General features: G+C 51.1%; 1 protein-coding gene across 1 annotated transcript in view; it reads left to right on the plus strand.

Annotated features, from left to right (window-relative positions):
* Positions 1 to 2,380: 2,380 nt before the first annotated feature.
* The window catches only part of RAB13 (RAB13, member RAS oncogene family), a 78,950-nt gene continuing 62,667 nt past the window's right edge, over positions 2,381 to 18,663 (plus strand). Inside the window, exon 1 of the mRNA XM_086947535.1 lies at positions 2,381 to 2,709. Within this exon, the coding sequence (XP_086803661.1) occupies positions 2,586 to 2,709 (124 nt within the window). The 5' untranslated portion in view covers positions 2,381 to 2,585. The remainder of the gene's footprint in view (positions 2,710 to 18,663) is intronic.

Below are 18,663 nucleotides of genomic sequence, written 5' to 3' on the forward strand. Positions count from 1 at the left end.
AGGAAACAACCGTGGGTTTGTCACAGAAAGTATGTGTTTTAGACATGTCACATGACAGAAGGGTTAGGGGCGGAAACGCAAGGTGGAAGGCCACGTCACCCGCCGGAGGACACTAAAGGGAACAGCTCCATAGTGTTTCCTCACTATCAAGGGGGTAGTATTTTTTCAGTGGCCACCTGGCAGAGCCAAGTAGCCACAGCCAGAGTGCGACTTTGGCCTCCCCCAACCATGGGCGGATATCACGCCCGGCCAAGGAAGTTGACAGGTATATTTAGGTGGGCTCACCTCCTTGATCTTCCTCTTTTCCAGTATTGCCAGCAGCACAGGAATTTGCCAACCACCAGGCATAAACAGAAGTGCCACCAAGAGCAGCTAAACGCTGTAGAGCGTCGCATGAGGAGTTACTGGGCGATTCTAATCTAAAAAGCGAATAATAACCCATCAGAGGGCGATGGAGATGGGGGACGCTAAAATGTATACTGTCTGGCCAGAGGGGGACATAAGAAGAATGCAACGGCGACCTCTTCATCTCGCAAGGGACAGTTGGTATCCTGACAGCTTAGGGTTGGCCTTACCTTGCTCCGTTGTCGCACAGGTGCACAACCATTAAAATGTATGGGGCCGCAGCTCCAATGTGGAATACATAGCACCGGATGGCTAATAAAACATCACTGTGATGCCCAGTGGCTTGAAACAGGTTCAGAATGGGTGTCAGCGTTTAGTTCTATACTGCATGACAGTATATGAATAAACTTGCAACAGTTTATTCCCACAAATAGCGTGTAGTTTGTTTTATTTTTGGGGATACAATTCTGGGTTTGTCACATCAAGTATGTACTTTAGACGTCAAATGACAAGAGGGCTAGGGGTGGAAACGCTAAGCAGGAAGCCGTTATTAACGTACATGGATTTGTAGGTCTTACTTCACAGTGGAAGGAAAGAACGATGGCACAATCCTTTTCAGGCAACGCGGTGAGAATCTGGAACTCCCTTCCGCCGCAGCTCCGGACCACCACCTCCTCCCAGGCCTTCAAAACTAACCTCAAAGTTCTCCTCCTTCAAAGACACTTCCAAATGTAATCCATGCCCTCTCTATTAGCTGAAGGAAGCCCTTCCATTATAGAAAAATCTACTGTACATGGAAGTGTCCTCCCAGTGTGTTCTTGCGGTTTGAGAGTCGGCCATTTATTGCGGTATTATCTTTCTACCTGTGTTTGGTACTTGTGTGTAACATGCACCCGTCACTTTCTCTTGTAACACACTGTTTTCTACCTCTTACAGCTGTTTATTTTCGATACCTGCACAAGTGCCACCATTGCGTATGTAACGTTTGTTCTTGTGCTTGAGGGCCCTCCATATATTGCAGTATTATACCTCTATGTTTACTTTGTACGCTTTTGTAACCTGCACACGTCACTCTTTCCTCCTGTAATGCACCGTTTGCTACCTCTTGTATTTTGTTGGCTCACGATTGTCATTATTGCTTCATTTAATGTAACGTTTGCTTTTGTATTTTGTTCACTTGTAATGTTCTCATGTATCAGTTCTGTTCCTATTGTGAAGCGCTCTGACACCTTCGGGTAAAGTCCGCGCTATATAAAAACGCACAAATAAAAAATAAAATAAAGTCAAACCTATCAGCATTGTCAATGCTTGTTTCCTGGTGTTATTCTCTTATCCTGGAGATGGTACTCCTCTAGCCTCCTCCACCCCTGTAGTTTAGCCTCCCATGGCCTGCTCCACCCTCTCAGATGGCACTCCTCTGGCCTCCTCCACCCCTGTGGTTTGCCCCTCCAGGGCCTGCTCCACCCTCTCAGGAGATGGCACTCCTCTGGCCTTCTCCACCCCTGTGGTTGGGCTCTCCCAGGGCCTGCTCCACCCTCTCAGGAGATGGCACTCCTCTCCTGTTCCCGCCTCCTGCGGGTTGGGCCCTGGGCCCTCCCTGTTCCCACCTTGGCTCTCTCACATGCAAGGGCCCTCCTGTCCCCTCCTCCTCTCTGAGGAGGCCACCCCCCCTTTCACGCCTCCAGGTCTTTCAGAGTTGGGCCCTGCGTGTCACCGTGGCGTCAGTTCTCGTGGGGGTGGCTGGCTTCCATGTCCCTCCCTCTATATATCCCTCTTGTGACCCTGGCCCAATTTTATTCCCCTGCCTCAGGGGGGTGTCGCCTCTCCGGCCTCCGTGTCCCCTCCTCGTGGGGTGGCCCTCTCCTCAGTGGGCTCCGCCTCCCTGGGCCTCTCTGCGGGTAGGCCTCAGGCCTGCCCTCCTCAGACTGTGGCCCTGTCCTCAGGGGGTGTCGCCTCTCTGTCCCCTCCTCGCCGAGTGGCCCTCTCCTCAGGGGGTGTCGCCTCTCTGGCCTCCGTGTCCCTTCCTCGTGGGGGAGGGGGCTCTCCTCAGTGGGCTCCGCCTCCCTCGGCCTCTCAGCGGGTTGTCCTGCCCTCCTCAGACGGCGGTCCTCCCCTCCGGGGGCGTCACTTCCCTGGGCCCCTCCTGGCTTAGCACGCCGCCCCCCCCCCCTCCTCCCCCGTGTCCGCCCCCTCTTCCATGTAGCGCCTCCCCCTCGGCGCTGCGCTCTCCCCGCTGTAAGATGGCGAAGGCGTACGATCACCTCTTTAAGCTGCTGCTGATCGGGGACAGCGGGGTGGGCAAGACCTGCCTCATCATCCGCTTCGCGGAGGACAACTTCAACAGCACCTACATCTCCACCATAGGTGAGGGAGGTTTTCTACCACCGGCGGGAGGGTGGGGGGCAGGATGCTAGAACTTTGTATGAACTATTGCGCACTCTGCTCCCTTCATTGATGGCGCTGTGTTCTTGGACAGCGCCTAGACTCCCCCGGTGTGCATCCAGGCGCTCGCTATGCTGCCTCCGTTTCTACCCCATCTCTCCACTCTCCCCCCATTCCCACTGCATCTCTCCTCTATACACAGTACCACGCTGCGGTCCTCCGCCCCACCCATTGCATCCCCCCTGCGCATTGCACCCCCCTCCCGAATTCCCCAGGCCTTACCCAAACTTTACCCATGTTAACCCCTTCTTTGCACTGTACCCCCAATACTCTTTCTCCTCCCTTCATGCTCCCAGCCCTTCAAGACAGCAAAACACAAATCGCCGGTGTGATTTTGGTAGCCAAAGTTTGGGTGACAAACTACAAAAGTCACAGAATAACTGAAAATTTTGTTTTTTTATTAACCCATGTACATTTCTTATCGGTTTCCACTTGGCTCACGTTTTCCGAGCCCCTGTATGCGTAGCAGATCCTTTCCTCGATTTATCTTTGCATTTCGAAACTTGTATTCCTCGTTTTCTAATGGGATAAACAGGACAGCAAATCGCAGAATGCGAGGTAAAACCCTAGACCATAAGAGCTACTTATGCATAGATCTCGAAAACACACGAACTCTGCTTCCAACCCTATTTAAGTGTGGGGCACAAGGAAAACAACTCTAAAAACAAACCAAAATCATCAGCTAGTAGAGAAAAGAACACTATATTGAACTATGAAAACAACACAAAAACATACAGAGCACACAATAGCCCGCTAGCTACAGGCGCCCAGGTTTCTTTTAGTGTAAGTGCTACACAGTGGGCATAGTTGTGCAGTATTCCCTTTCTGCCCGGGGTGAGCCAATGCTGGAAATCCGAGAAGGAAATTTCTTCCATTATTGAGTCACCACTAGTTACTGGCTCCCACGAGGGAGACTTCCCTCTTCACGGAGAAGAGCAGCCCTGCAATCCTCCTGCCCACCATCCCACCCCCGGAGATGTTAAATATTTCCACATTGAGGCACACGCAGTAGTGCCGTGTGGGTACATTTGATCTAACCCCCTTTCGAGGCTGTGCACGATATGTTCCCCAGGCTAGTGGGATTCTGAGTTACATAAATGTAAGGAGTCAGCTGTAAACCGACTAGGGCTTGGAAGGCTACCTGCTACAGGGAAATGACAGCCTGGATTGGCCTGGGAAGCCTTGTCTACTGTCATTGAAACTGTTATTGATCCACCGTAAAAGCACCTTTTCTTTCACTCTCCCAAACTAGCACCAACAGGGCAAATCACGTCTGTGGTTGTTGACAGTTTGACATTTCATTTTCCTACACACTGCTTAGATTTTAAGTGGACCCATGTCTGATGTGCTTTCCTTAGTTCTGGTATTTTCAGCCAGCAAGACCATGCCTTGTCGGTTCACTTTTCTTCTTATAAGATTGGCCCCTACTGGTTTCAGCATGCTATGTGTTGTTGGGCGAAAGACGCTGTAATAAATGGCTGAAGTTGCCCAACTGCTTACATTTTACAGTCCTAAAAATTCGATTAATTCAGCCAAGCCTTTTTTCATAGAATCTTGCTATTTTTATTTTTGAGATCAATATAAATCCAGGAAATAAACCAGAAGCTGGCAGTGACTCAAATGTATGCGCCTCCTGAGATAGTTTTGTCTGATAAAAGTCAATTTAAAGTGACACTACCCTGGGATGTAATATTAGTCTGAACTCCTGCTTCAAACAATTCAGGCCTAAAAACGAACATTCTTTTAAGAAAAATGGTGATTATGTGATGACATTTCTAGATAACATTTCTAGATGAAAGGCTGTAGCAGAGCAGAGTGGTGTGATTTTCATGGGGGAAATATATATTTCCTGTGACCATTTCACCGGATGTTCCCCACATCTTTCCGCATATAGTTCACTTAGCCTGCTATTGGAGTTGTTTGCTATGTATCTGTAAACAGTGTAATTGAAACGTGGAATAAAATTGCCTCCCGTCCTCCAATAGGATCTCTTATAGCACACTTTGATTGGCGTGCGGCCACTTCGTGGTAGAGCTTGTTTTCTTTTGTGTATAGATTTCACTCCGCTTCCCGGATGGATCAGAAGATGCCACGAATATGTTTTTATATAACTTTACTTAATTTAATATGGCTGCTTGTGAAGTATGTGTGATTCTCTGGGTATCTTGGTTTGTAGGTAGCGACATTGTACTTTAAATGACGCTTTTTATGTTGGTACAGTCCATGTCCACCCAGTAAGGCTGGTGGTTAGTTAGTTGATGCAGTCCATTTGTGGCATGGTATCTTTCCAGGGGAGGTTGGATAATGGTGTATTACCATTTTCGCAAGTGCTTGTGTCATGGGGATGTGTGCAGATTTTATTTGTTTTGTTTTTTTGCGCGTACCATGCAAGGTTGGCACATGACTTATGATCATGGTACTGCCCTGTGTCATCAGACTCTTCACAAGTCATGTGTTGCTTGAGTGATTGGCTGGTGTTGTGAGTCGTGTGTCATATCCCACCCATTACTTAAACTTTCATCACAGTTTTTCTTATACAGAACAGGATTGAAGCAACCACAATGACCTTACACAACTCTACTCACTTTCTCTTGTACCACATTGCCTCCCAAATGTATCTAGCAACAAAACACTTGGTATTGCTGCCTGGTGGTTCACAATGACCGAAAAGCTATTGGTGTATTAGGTAAACACCCAAATATTGGTTCAATCCATATGTCGCCTGTAAGGTTGGAGGATGACTTGAAATAGAGGTACCATAAGGTTGTCTGCCAGCGACACTGGACTTGGGAAGGATTCAGGACTGCAGTGCAGAGTCTGTTACCAAGTTCCAGTTTAGATTGGACACTTCTGATTTGCAGAAAACTCACCTTTTCACCCAAAAAGAATTGCCTTCTCGTGAGAGCTTGGGACCAAGCATTAAAGTTCTTTCAACAGGGAAGGAAATTAGAGCATCAGTTGTATGTGAATGAAAAAAGGCATTGGTAAAGCCACATGGTCTGGCTTTGGCTTCCAGCCTTTTGGCTTTGTCCCTGCTTTTTAGGCCTTGCCTGAGGCAGCACGTTTTGTTGCTTGTAAGACATTTGGGGAACTTGTATGGGCTTGGAGCCAGCCCATTGATTACCATTCATAGGCTTTATTGTTACTTTTATTTGCTGGCCCCCGATTGGTCAGCGCATGCTGGTTTCACTTTCTCTTCACTTACTACTCACTTCCATGGGTCATGGACCAAGTAATGATTGCTTCTTTTGCTGTCCTGGCGCTGGGATTGATGTATTTAAAACAAACAAAAAAAACATGCCTCTTCTGAAACAGCGCATGCGCTGCTTGTGAGAATTTCTTCAGTCTTCTTTCCCCTCTCCCCGTCGTTGTCTTTATGGTTGCTTGTTCCCCCATCGCCCCTCATGTGCCTTTCTTTGTCTACTGTTGTTACTTCACCTTCCCTGCTCCCTGGTTTAGGCTTGCTCTGTTCCCCCTTCCCACCCCCTGTGTTCTTGCTTGCCCCATGGGTTGTTGCTCGCCGCGTCCAGCGAGAGCTATTTGACTTTATCAATGTGTTTTTAGCCATGTTGCAGAGCAACACAGCTCCTGTGCAGCATAGTTGGAAGTGAAAACAAAAGTGTTGACCATGTCAGTGTTTTTAGGTTTCGACCTGGCGAGGGCACGCAGTGCCCCACCCAGATCGAAAACTTTTGTTTACACTATGGGGGACTTGAACACTCCCCTTCTTCCATTGGCTAGCTCCATAAATGGAGGCTAGCCATTGGAAGAGATTGGCCGTCAATCACGCTTTCCAGAGAAAACGCGATTCGGGGGCGTGTCTGGGTCTTTTTGAAGCCCCGCCCCTTGTTGCCGTGTGTCCCGGGCCGCGCTGGCTGCCGGCCCGGGACACCCCAGTGACGTCATTTCCCGGGCCGCGCTGTGATTGGCTGCCGGCCCGGGACACCCCCGTGACGTCAGCCAATCACAGCACGGCCCGGGACCTGACTTGTTCCAGTTTGCTCCCTACCCTTCCCCCCTTGTAAGGCAGCCCTTCTTTTACTTTATCTTTTAAGTGATAGCGTTATGGTGGGGGTCGCTTCGCTAGGGACACGATGCACATAATATTATCAGGGTATTGGAAATGGGCAGTTATTATTGCTCAATAAATACATACATTTAAAAAATACTTGTGCCCTGGAGTCAAGCTGCACCTCACTGATGAGGCTCAGACAATGCTAGTGGGGTCTGAGGTGCAGTATTTCCCAGACCTTCTTACCCAGGTCCTCGGTAGCACCCACGTGAACACACATTTCACAGTCGTGTGCAGGCAACAGGATAGCCGGGGTGTATTTCTCTCTCTGCTCCTTAGCTCCGGTGTATGACAGCCGGGTTCTTGGGGTATAATTTTTCTTCAAAAGACACGGACAGTCATATGTTCTCGTCTGCGTCTTGCCATCCCGTGTTCATGGAGTGAGTGATGCGTGGGAGGGGGTGGGGCGGGCCCTGCCGCAGACCTCCCAGTGAGAGCCACCTGCAGTCGACGCTCATATCTTTCATTAAACCTCCACGGATGGCATGTTATCGAAAAACATCAAGCGCGCGCTGATTATATACTTTGTCCGTCAGTCATACCAAAGTCTCTCGGGTCCATTGGAAACAAATGGCGGAATCATGAGCGCGCGCGCGCCCACGGGCGGGCTACTGTGAAGCCGAGCATGATGTTGACGAAAAGTAAACCGTCTATTAGCAGGTACCGTCGCAGCTGTTTGAATACCTGGCCAGCCTCGTTTTGATGTCATTGTTTGTTTGTGGTTTTAGAGCTTTTTCACCACTGCAGTCGACTTCAGCGGAGAGCCTGCTTTTGCAAACAAGCCGGGCAGGTGATGGTGCTGAAGGCTGCAGCAGAAACAACACGCACATGCATGATGACACCAGATAACGGGCCATTTCGCTTTTTGACACAGTGTGATTCGCTGTGGTGATATTTCTTGGCTAGAGATGCAAAATAACACTTTTAGTGCTGCCAAGCGTTGATCTGGTCACCCGATGTAGTTAGTTAGTCGCTGAGCAGCGCTTTCAAGCTTCCCAGCTCCAGGTATGAGAAACTCAACCAGTTACGTTTTTTTCTTTGCATTCTTATGCCTGTCGTCCTGTTTCTCTCATAATAAACGTAACACAACAGGTACCTGAATGAAAAAAAGAACCCTGAATTTTGTCAGTTACTAAAGCATGAAGCTGAGAAGCTTGAGAACTCTGTCTTCGGCTTGAACCCTTTTTTGGGTGGTGAAGGGTGTTGGGAGTGGGGTAGGATGGGGGGCTGGCACAACACAAAGTATCAGAGGGGCAGATAGGAAAAGGGTCTTGGGGATCTGCATATGAGGGACGGATCTTGAGAGCATCTTACCCAGCTTTTAGGCATCTGTATACTTTATTTTTATGTCACTGAACAAGGTCCTTTTTGTGTCCCCTCTCTTCAGTTTTAAGTGTTACTGGGCATTGTCACACTTGACTGCTTGTTAAAAGGACGAGGTTTTAGCCCTATTACAAGAAAACCAAATGGTGTAGGATATGATAAGTTCCCTAGGCTGGGCTTACCATAGGGCAGCCCCTTTCACAGAATAGAAACCAGGTTCTTCATGATCCTCTACAAGTGTGACCATATTGGCCCAACCCTTAAAACTCCCCATTGGCTGTCAGCGGGTGTGAGGATTAAGTTAATGGTCTTTTCCATTGCTCACAAAGCCTGCTCGGGGAAAGACTCGCTGTATGTATCTATGCTCAATGTCCTATGCTCTACGACCACATACTTCACAGCTCAACACACTTTAAAATGGCTAAAGTATGGAAGCAGGTCCTTCATCTTTGGAACACATTAAGCCCAATGCTGTGAGCTGAACCAAATTAATCTATTTTAGAAAACTGCTGAAAAGTGGGCTCTTCAATTCTGCATGCAGCTGAACTTCTTTCAGGAACTGGTGTGGCTGAAGGATCCCGGAAAGTGCTTCCCTATGCATTCGGACTCTAAAGCCCAGTAGAGGCTGGCATCTACTTAGGGGTGGGGGATGGGGGGGGGAGGGGGGAGAGGAGTAGGGCAGACAAATGGGTGCGTGTACGCTCGGGTGAATAAAATAAAAAAAATACATAAAAAAGAAAACACTTACGACGTGACAAGACGGCATCCACCGCACTCCAGACCTCTTCTGCTGAGACTGCAGTGCAGGCCCCAGCAAACTCCCTAGACCAATCCTGGCCTGCTCACATTATGTTTACAAATGCAAAAACAACAGTTGATGGACAGAATGCAGAACAATGTCATACATTCACCCCAGTACAGAGATCTGGGCCTAAATCCATCGTACTCCAACTTTCCAAATGCGAAACCTATTGGCAACGCCAGTGCTTGTTTTTTGTTGTTTTAAAAAAAAAACTTTTGGCCATGTTGCTCAGCAGTCGCACTGCTGAACAACATGACAAAAAAAACTTGACAAAGCCAATAGAACTCGCATAGGCGAGACCTATTGTTTTGCGAGTGCTTGTTTTCTTTGGTCATGGTTGTTGCAACACTCAGTTGTTATGGAATCCACCAGGTTCTTCTGAATATTAAAATAAAAAAAAGCTGATGGTAAAAATATTGTTTTGGTCTAAAAAACACACATTGCCATAGTGGTCTCCTGAACTTTGTTTGGATGTGCTCCTTGGGAAAGAACTCAAGGTTGCCGCTCGCAGTGAAGTAAGCCCACGGCAGAAGTGGGCTTACCCATTGACCCTAAGGTGTGATATGTTGCTGGTAAGAAAATGTGAATGATACTACAATAGACCAATGGTTGTATAGAGTTGTCTGAAATTTCCTATAAGTAAGTATGCTATACATGTAATTTTAGTAAAATCAAAAAGCCTTTTCTAACACCAGACCTAAACAGCAAAAATGAAGTTGAAATATTCAAATTGCTAAATGCAAGTAAAAATTACTCATTTGCATAAAAGCTGGTACTTAGAATGGATAAAAGGCTAGGTCTAGCAGTGGTATTCAGGCAAACTGCATTGATTCAATAGCTTGCTAGTTCTTTTAATGAAGGGTCCTGATGTCCTTGGTTCGAAGGGTCTCGAACTAGGAAGCAGGAACAAGTGGTGAAGAGGCTCAGAGATCAAAGCTTTTTTTTCAAGATTTAAACAAACTTGTCGTGATATGCAGGGGAAACTGTGAACACAAACATTTCCTCTTGGTGTAAGCACAAAAAGCTCTTTGGAATCAGTAGTGCCAAGCCTCTGGGGGGGGGGGGGTAGGTGCTCATTAGCATTGGTTTGTTAATGGCTGGGCATTAGTGGGTTAGGCAGATGTAGCTGAGTGGAGCTGTCCTAACACTGCTCTAGTGCTTCTCTTCAGGGCTTGCCAGGGTGGTGTGGTTGGTGGAGCTATCCCTGCCCAATTATGTCTAGTATTTCTCATCAGTGTAGCCCAGGCTGTTTTTTGTTGAGCAGACCTCCCCCCCACTATTTCTCCTTGGGGAGGGTCAGACTGGTGTGGGTTTGGGGGGCTGGGCCAGTCACATGCAAACACAAGGAGATGATGAACGGAGCGCTGAAACTTTTCAGACACTCATCCCCAGTCACAGATCTGGCTTGAATCCATCATCATTCTTTAGTTCACTCCGCCACTTCAGTTCAGACCCAGCTATATGCAAATCAGTCTTGACCCTGTGCCTTATGAGAATATTACAGCCCGAACTGCCAAGCAAGGCCTTCCCTGAACCAGAAACAAGCATCCTGGGACCAGTTTCATGGTAACTCCCTTCATCAGACAGGCTATTCCATTACAGGCCGTAGTACTTCTCATCATTGTGCACCAGGCTGGTGAAGCTGTATGAACGCACCCCTATGCCTAAGGACCCCCGTATTTTCCCATGGTGTGGACCAGGCTGCTATGTGTGGATGAAACTATCCCCGGCCTCACAGGTCCTAGTATATTTCCTTTGTGTGGCCATTCTGTTACTTCTGGGTGCCCCAGTATTTCTCGTTGCCAGTTTGGTGTTTTTACTCTAAGCTACACCAACCCTTCTGTGCCACTGTATTTCCTCTTGGTGTGGCCAGGCTGGAGTGGCTGTGTGGGGCTAAGCCTGCCCCTACAGGCCCTAATATTTCTTATCATCGTGGAACAATTGGGTGGAGTACCCCATATCCTTACAGGCTGTACTACTTCTTGTCATTGTGGACTCGGTTGGGTGGAGCATTCTCTGCCTGTGCAGGCCCGAGTATTTCTGATCAGTTTGGACCAGGCCTGTGCGTGGTTGGATGGCGCTACCCACACCCCAGATGTCCTGGTGTTTGTCATCACTGTGGACCTGGATGGTGTGGTCAGACATAGTAGGTGGCTGGGGACGTCCTGTACTCCAAAGTGCTCTTCTCCTCCTGTGCCATCAGTGATCCCATTGACAGATCACACTTTTCCTCACAGCTGGGTAATGCTACTCAACGCGTCTTTACACAGCAATGCAGTGCCCGGTTCCCAGTAACTGTACACTGCCTGTTAATCAGGAACGAAACAGCTGCAAGAAACTTGGGCCAAGTTATCAGAGATGTGCCCCACACATACAAGATTTCAGGCAGTGGTGTTAGTTTCACCATGGTCAACAGGTGTGATATTTCAACCATAACACACTACTATTCCAGAACGAGGGATGTATAGAAGCGGGCTGGCCTCGAGAGGTATACGTAAGTTCATAGACAAGCCTGTGCTTCTAAAAGACTGGGATAGAGTAAGCCAATGGTGAGCTCAGCTGGCACTATAAATACCCCCATCTTTGCTATTGCCCCGCAGGCCGGTCATAGAGGAAATGTTTTAGTGTTTAACGGAACTAGATATCCTTACTTAAAATCGAGGCCATACTTTAGTGGAAGTATCATTTATTTTTGTGAGAGTTCTAGGTGGAGATTCACATGTTATCATTTTAAGACTTATGGTGTCAGGGTTCTCCTACAGGTGATAGTAACCAGCTCAGGGTGAACTCGAGGCTTGACCTAAAAGGGATTGAGGGTGGAAGGGATGTCGGGAGTGCCTAATAAAACAGAGATGCTCTTGGAAGGAGGACGACAAGGATGCCCCTCATGCATCCTCTTTCGCTAAGTGTTAGAGGTATGAGGGAGTCGAAGGATGGTAAAGATCATTGTAAATAGGTAGTCTATGGGTTGAGATTTGTTCCTTGGCTTCATTGATGGGGCAGGTTGAGGTTTGGGCGTCTCACCTTGGTGCTTCCACAGCATGCCATCAGAATGCACCATGGGGCAAAGCTCCAAAGGTTTCACCTAGTTGATGGCCGTCGGCATTTAGCTGGTTTTGGGTAGCAGAAGGAAGGCCTAGGACCCGGCTCTCTTGATCATGATCTGAGTTGCAAAAGCGAGGGAGTGGTGGTAGCTGGTCAATGCACTTAGCTACTGGTGAGCAGTGAGAACATCTCGCCGGAGATCCGGATTTACAAGTAAGCTTGTCTGAAGGTGAGACATAACAGATAAGCAGTGAGTGTGATAGTGTGATGGGGCATCAATTCGGAAAAAGTCATGTTGCCATTTTGTCACTTTGGGAAGACGCAGTGATATGATCATGACTTGTCTCGACAGTCAGTACATTAGAATTTCCTTTTCTGTGGTGATGCACACATAGGGCCTCTGAGATTCTGCAGCCACAGCTTTTTCTGCATACCATGGGGTTTGTCCACATTTGCCACATAATCCATCTGCTGCACAATCAACAAACGAAAGCAAAGGGGGGCGTGGCCAAGCGAGCCATCATGGCGGACGCAGCCTAAAGAAGCTCCGTCCCGCCGATCATCCATCCGCCGAATTATCCTGCTTCCCCCCGTTCTTGAGTGCCCCAGCGGGGAGGATCTAGCTCTGGACATTGGTGGCGGGCCCCGAGTGCAACTCCGGCCAGATTAGCACTTCAGGGGCTGAAGGTCGAGGCTCCGTGCTGTGGGGCCTGGACTGTGTGGTGGAGCCGGGAACCTCGTGTTTCGCGGGTCCCGGCGAAGAACGGGGGGGGCCGGGCGGGCAGTGTGGGCACCTGTCCCTAACTTGACGGGACTGGCGCTGACACCCGGTGGCACTGTTCGGACCCCTGCGCCTCTGGTGACAGCGGCTGGCAAGTTATCCCGGTGCCGAGGAGCGGCGAGGCCTAGTACAGCCGGAGAAGCCGGGGGCTGAGTGGCGGCCCATCATCGTTGCAACAGACCCTGGTAGGGTGAAAGGTAAGGAGGCAGCGGCGCTACATGGGGGATGTGTTGGAGGACCTGGCGGCATCGTGCACCTGAGGGGGCTGGCGGCGGCTCCAGCGGCGGTCAGATCGGGCCGAGGTGGTGGAAGGGATCGCGCCTGGGCCCATTCGGGGGAAGCATTGAGATCCGCAGCCCATGGCCAGGGTGGGGCTGGCGAGCAGAGAGACCGGCGGACACTGGGCCCATCAGGTTGGCGCGCGCTGGCCGAGAAGTGCAATTATTGGTCGGGTGGCCCCCTGGCAGCGCAGCCTACAGGAAGTAGTGAGGGGTGCTTGGCCACTGGCCCCGGGGGACGCGCATCGAGCTGATATTGGCACGCTGGGTGATGCGAGGCCACCCATATACCCCCTTCGGCGGTCAGGTCGGGCTGCGGCAGTGAGCAGAGTAGTGCGGGGGACTCACCCAGGGGCAAAGCATCCCCACCCCCTGGCAGAGGGCTTGACGGAGGAGATAGAGGGGCATTACATCACGGTGTGGGTCCTGACCGGACGGGGCCGGACGAGCGCACGGTGCATCGGCAATAGCAGCACAGGACCTGTGGCGGTGTCGACGGCCGGCCTCCGGGGGGGCCGTCCCTAGTGGTTGGTGGCCATGACTCGAGACAGCGGAGGTGGGGGGCCTCCCAAACAAGGCCCCATAGACAAATTCACGGGCCCCAATGGCAGTGCAGGGGCGACTGGCGGCCGCCAGGATGCCGGGCCGGAAAACGCCGCACTCATGGCAGCCATAACCCAGTCCCGAGACATGCTGGATGCAAAGATAGGGGCTGTGGGGTCCGATGTTACACTATTGCGCCAGAATTTGAGGAAGGCCGTGTCCTGCATCACAGAAGCTGAAACACGCATCTCTGGGGTAGAGGATGACGTCGAGGCCCTGAAGCGTAAGGTGGCAAGTATGGAGTCTGTTCAGAAGGGCTTAGCTATCCGAGTGGAAGATGCGGAGGGACGCACCAGGCGGAACAACCTGCGCTTTGTGGGACTGCCTGAGGGATGTGAGAAAGGCAATATGGAACGCTTTTTGACACAGTGGCTGGAGGGCTGGCTCACCCCCTGACTCACTCTTTCGCTGCTTCGTGATCGAGCGGGCGCACCGGGCCCTCATGCAGAAGCCGCCGGTAGGGGCAAGGCCGCGGCCAGTGATTGCTAAACTCCTAAATTATCATGACCGGAACGTTATCCTGAAACTCGCCAGAGAGAAGGAGCCGTTGCTCTATGAGAACCATCGAATCCTGATATTCCCGGACTACACTCGCATGGTGCAGCGGCAGCCGTTTACAGCGGCCAAGGCTCGCCTGCGCGAACTGAAACTTCTGTATGCCTTGCTGTATCCGGCCCGCCTGCGGGTGGTGTTCAAGACCCGCACTTACTTCTTCGACACCCCGGAGGAGGTGTTCAAATGGACAGACGAGACGGTGCCCGTCAGAGTGCATACACCCCCGGGGTTGGAGACGGACTCTTCCCAGAGCGGGCCACAGTCGCGGACCTCTCGAGGGACTCAGCGAAAGGGTAATTGGAGGTCCAGGTCCCGGCAGCGATCTACGTCCGGGAGTGCATCCGAGAGGGGGAAAGGGACCCCCGACAACCAAGCCGACGGAACTTGATGTTGATGTCGGTCACACATTGAGGTGTAGTCTACTGCAAGTTTGGACATACTGCTATATATTAGCGTGTGCATGTTTCTCTCTATTCCCACTTGTTAGTTCTGTTGCATGGGCAAGTGGCTTTCCGGAGCGGATTTACATATAGAACGAAGAATAAGGGGGCGCTGAGGAGCAGGGAGGGGTGGGGGGGGGTCATTTTGGGCGGGCGGCTCCCCGATTTGTGGGTTGGTTGTGGGTGACTCAGGGGTTGTGGAGAGTACAATGGGGATCCATTGGGGTAGACGGCCTCTGGCCTCCCGTTGGGGGTCGGGTGTCTGCTATGCCGCGACAGGTACTTCAACGTTACTGAGGTATGGGGGGGGTTGGGGCAGAGGGAGGGGGGAGTTGTTAGAGTTCGGGGGTGGGGCTCACTGGGGGGGGAGGGGTCGCATGTTCTCATGGGGGTCTGGAATGTTGGTTTGTGTGCACTGGCAGGGCCCAAGGACTGGGCGTTCACTTTAGATGTCCCCTAATGGCAGATCTCGAGAATAGAGCGCGTGGGTCCAGGGGCTCTTTTAGGGTCCTCAGTTGGAACTTGCGGGGAATTCTGGATAAGATTAAGAGGGGGCAGTACTTCGGCAGGCATAAAGGGCAGGCGCAGATGTGCTGATGCTCCAAGAAACGTACCTACTGGGCACGAAAATACTATGCCTCCAGTGTTATGGTTACCAACAGGTGTTTCACGCTGGCTTTGCGAGAGGCTCTAGGGGAGTGGCCATTCTTATACATCGTAGGGTCCCCTATGTCCACTCAGATCAATTGGTTGATGTACAGGGTCGCTATAGCATTATCAGAGGTACGGTGGGTGAGGAACCGCTGGTGTTAGGTAGTGTCTATGCTCCGCCTCCCCTGCAGTGGTCTCTGGTCGAAAAGCTGTTAGTAATATGGGCCGAAATTCCTGATGCATTAACAGTTATAGGGGGAGATTGGAATGATGTCATGGACAGCCACATGGATAGGTTTCGCCCTGGGGGTGGCGGGGTGGGAGACCCCTCCACTAAACTTCATGACATGGCACAGGGTCTTAATTGGGTGGACACTTGGAGGCACCTACATGGTAATATGCGGGGATACACTTACATATCCGCAGTTCACAAATCCTTTTCCAGGCTGGATTACTTATTTGTCCCCGTAGTAGCGATTAATAGGGTGGAGGCAGCAGACATCCTGCCACGCGGGCTCTCGGACCATTCTCCCACTACCGGGATGTTTGCCTGGATAGAGGGCAGTGGCTTGTCAGTGTGGCACCTACAGCAGCCAGACTACCAGAAACATATGGGTGAGGCCATCGCCCACTTCCTGACAGAGAATTTGGGGTCTGTGGCGGACGTTAGCACGGTGTGGGAGTCTATGAAGCCAACACTTAGAGGGGTGGATATAGCATGGTGCGCTGCAGCGCGGAAGAAATGTAGGGAGGACCTGGTTCGGGCTGAGGCCGAAATTGCAGCATTAGAACTCCTGGGGTGTACGGAGGAGGGGTCGCACACGGCGAGGCAGCTCCTCTTGGCGTAGCAATCTTATGCGTCCATGCTGATCGACGAAGCCAAACAGACATAGCTTGCTACACGCAGCGGATCTACCAATGGGGAGATAAATCCGGGATGATGCTTCACCGGCTCTGTCAGGGTACGTTCCAGGCCCAGACCTTGCCTCGGATATTAGACAATGAAGGGTCTCTGGTCACAGATCCCACAGCACTAGCGGAGGGGTTTGCTGCTTACTACGCCAACCTATACGCCCCAAACTAATGTCTCGCCGCCAACGTAGTGGATAAATTCCTTGCTGATACTCCGGGTACACTATAGAATGGCTGTGGAGGAAGCTAGGGAGCGGAGCAGACTGGAGACATGCAAAAGTGGTTGTCTTCCACAAGCCTGGCTGCCCCCCCCCCCCCGAGCAGCATGCATCATAAAGCCCGATCTCCTTATTGAACGTGGAAGCTAAGATTCTGGCCAAAGCATTGGTCGTTCGACTCCTGCCATACGTGGCTGATCTGGTCCACCCAGACCAGGCCTGCTTTATGCCCCAGAGGGCGACCAGGCATAACATTCGAAGAGCGCAGGTGGCAGTGGCAGCAGTCCGTAAAATCGGGGTGCCGGTAGCTTTTTTGCTGGGCGATATGGATAGGGCATTTGACTCACTGAGTTGGGTCTACTTATTCGCCCTCCTATCGCGGCTAAACCTGGGTCCTCGTTTCCTGTTGTATATACGGCTGCTGTATACCGACCTGACGGCCTCGGTCAGGGTGATGAGGGCCTCCTCCTCCAGATTCAACATTGGGAGGGGCATCCGACAGGGTTGTCCCCTCTCGCCCTACCTCTTTGCCCTGGCCATATAGCCGCTGGCCGTATGGGTGCGCATGGATGCGCAGCTAAGGGGATTCGAGTGGGATCGGGACCTGTCCGATAGAATCGTGCTGTATGTGGACAATGTCTTATTTTTCCTAACGGATAATAACAGGTCAGGTCCACGTATCATGGAAATCATGCAGATCTTTGGCGAGACATCGGGGCTCTACATGAATCACCGCAAGTCCACCCTATGGGTGCTGGGGGGACATACACGGGCAGGGGAATGGGCATCAGCGCTACAGGTAGAGACGGGAGGCATTAAATACTTGGGCGTTTTCATCTCCGAGGTCCCAGCGATATCCTGGGAGCGGAATGTTGTGCCGGTGTGGGAGCCGGCCAGAGCGGATATTAAAACTTGGTCCCGCATGCCGTTGACCATATATGGCAGGTCAGCTATATTTAAAATGGTGGCCCTCCCAGACTGCTGTATCAACTGCAGAATCATCCCTACCCAATTCCCTCTCCTTGGTTTCAGCAGGTAAATGCGGTGTTAGGACAGTTCTTTTCGGCCGGGGGCGCAGTGCGGGTTGCTGTGCGCACTTGCTTTCTCTCCTCCTACTGTGGCGGTTTGGCGACCTCTGATATCCTCTCCTACTATCAGGCATCCCATCTCCTTGTTCTAAATGAATGGTGGTACGGGGATAGGAGAGACCCGGCGTAAGCTCTGGAGTGCCTCCTAATGGGTGCCCATTCGCTCCATACTGTCCTTTATGCGGTGCAGATTCGGAAGACGCTACCGCCCGGCACGCAATTAGTGTTTCAGATCTGGAGGCAGGCCCTGCGGCGAATAGGTTGGTGGAACACCTTGACGGGCGAGACTCCCCTCTGGCACAATGGTCGATTCCCCGGTCTGGCCGCGCTACAAGGTTTTGGGGGGTGGGACAGCATTGGAATCTCTACGCTGGGGGATGTAGTATCAGTGGTGACCCTTAAGTCCTTTAAGGAGCTGAGCCAGGAGTTTGGCATGCCCCGAACTCAGTTCTTTAAATATCTCCAATTCCGCCATGCTCTCTCCCAGTGTCTGGAGGGGCTGGAATCACTCCCCGAGTTTAGCCCCCTAGAGGCCAAGGTATTTATGGGAGACCTGGGGACCAAAATGATATCCCGTATATATCAATCCCTAGTAACGCACTGTTCCCCCTCGTTACAGAAGCTGCGGATGTAGGTGACCTGGAAGAAGAGGATTGGAGGGAGGCACTGGCCGGGCCCCGGGTGCCGCCATTTCAATACGCCTCTGGCTCATACAGTTTAAATACCTCCATAGGGTATACTTTACCAGACAACGCTTATGGCGGGCGCGCCTGATTGTGTCTCCGGACTGTCTACGATGTGGGCTGGAAGTTGGGACGTTCTTGCATACAGTATGGAGCTGTCCTGCGTTGGCCAGGTTTTGGAAAGGGGTGTGGGACTGTTTATCTGAAGTGCTGGGGTGGGAACTCCCCTGTACACCACAGCTGGGTCTCCTGCATGTCTTAGATGGGGTTGGAGGGAACATATTTAAGAGACACTTGATTTTCTTGGACATCACCCTGGCTAAGAGGGACGTGGCCAGAGCTTGGAAGGACACTCAAGCCCCCACAGTTGTAGCATGGAAGAGGGGGCTCGATTTTTACATGGGGCTGGGGAGGTCGATCTTTGT

This window comes from Lissotriton vulgaris, chromosome 12 (genome assembly GCF_964263255.1).
Source record: "Lissotriton vulgaris chromosome 12, aLisVul1.2, whole genome shotgun sequence".
Taxonomy (NCBI): domain Eukaryota; kingdom Metazoa; phylum Chordata; class Amphibia; order Caudata; family Salamandridae; genus Lissotriton; species Lissotriton vulgaris.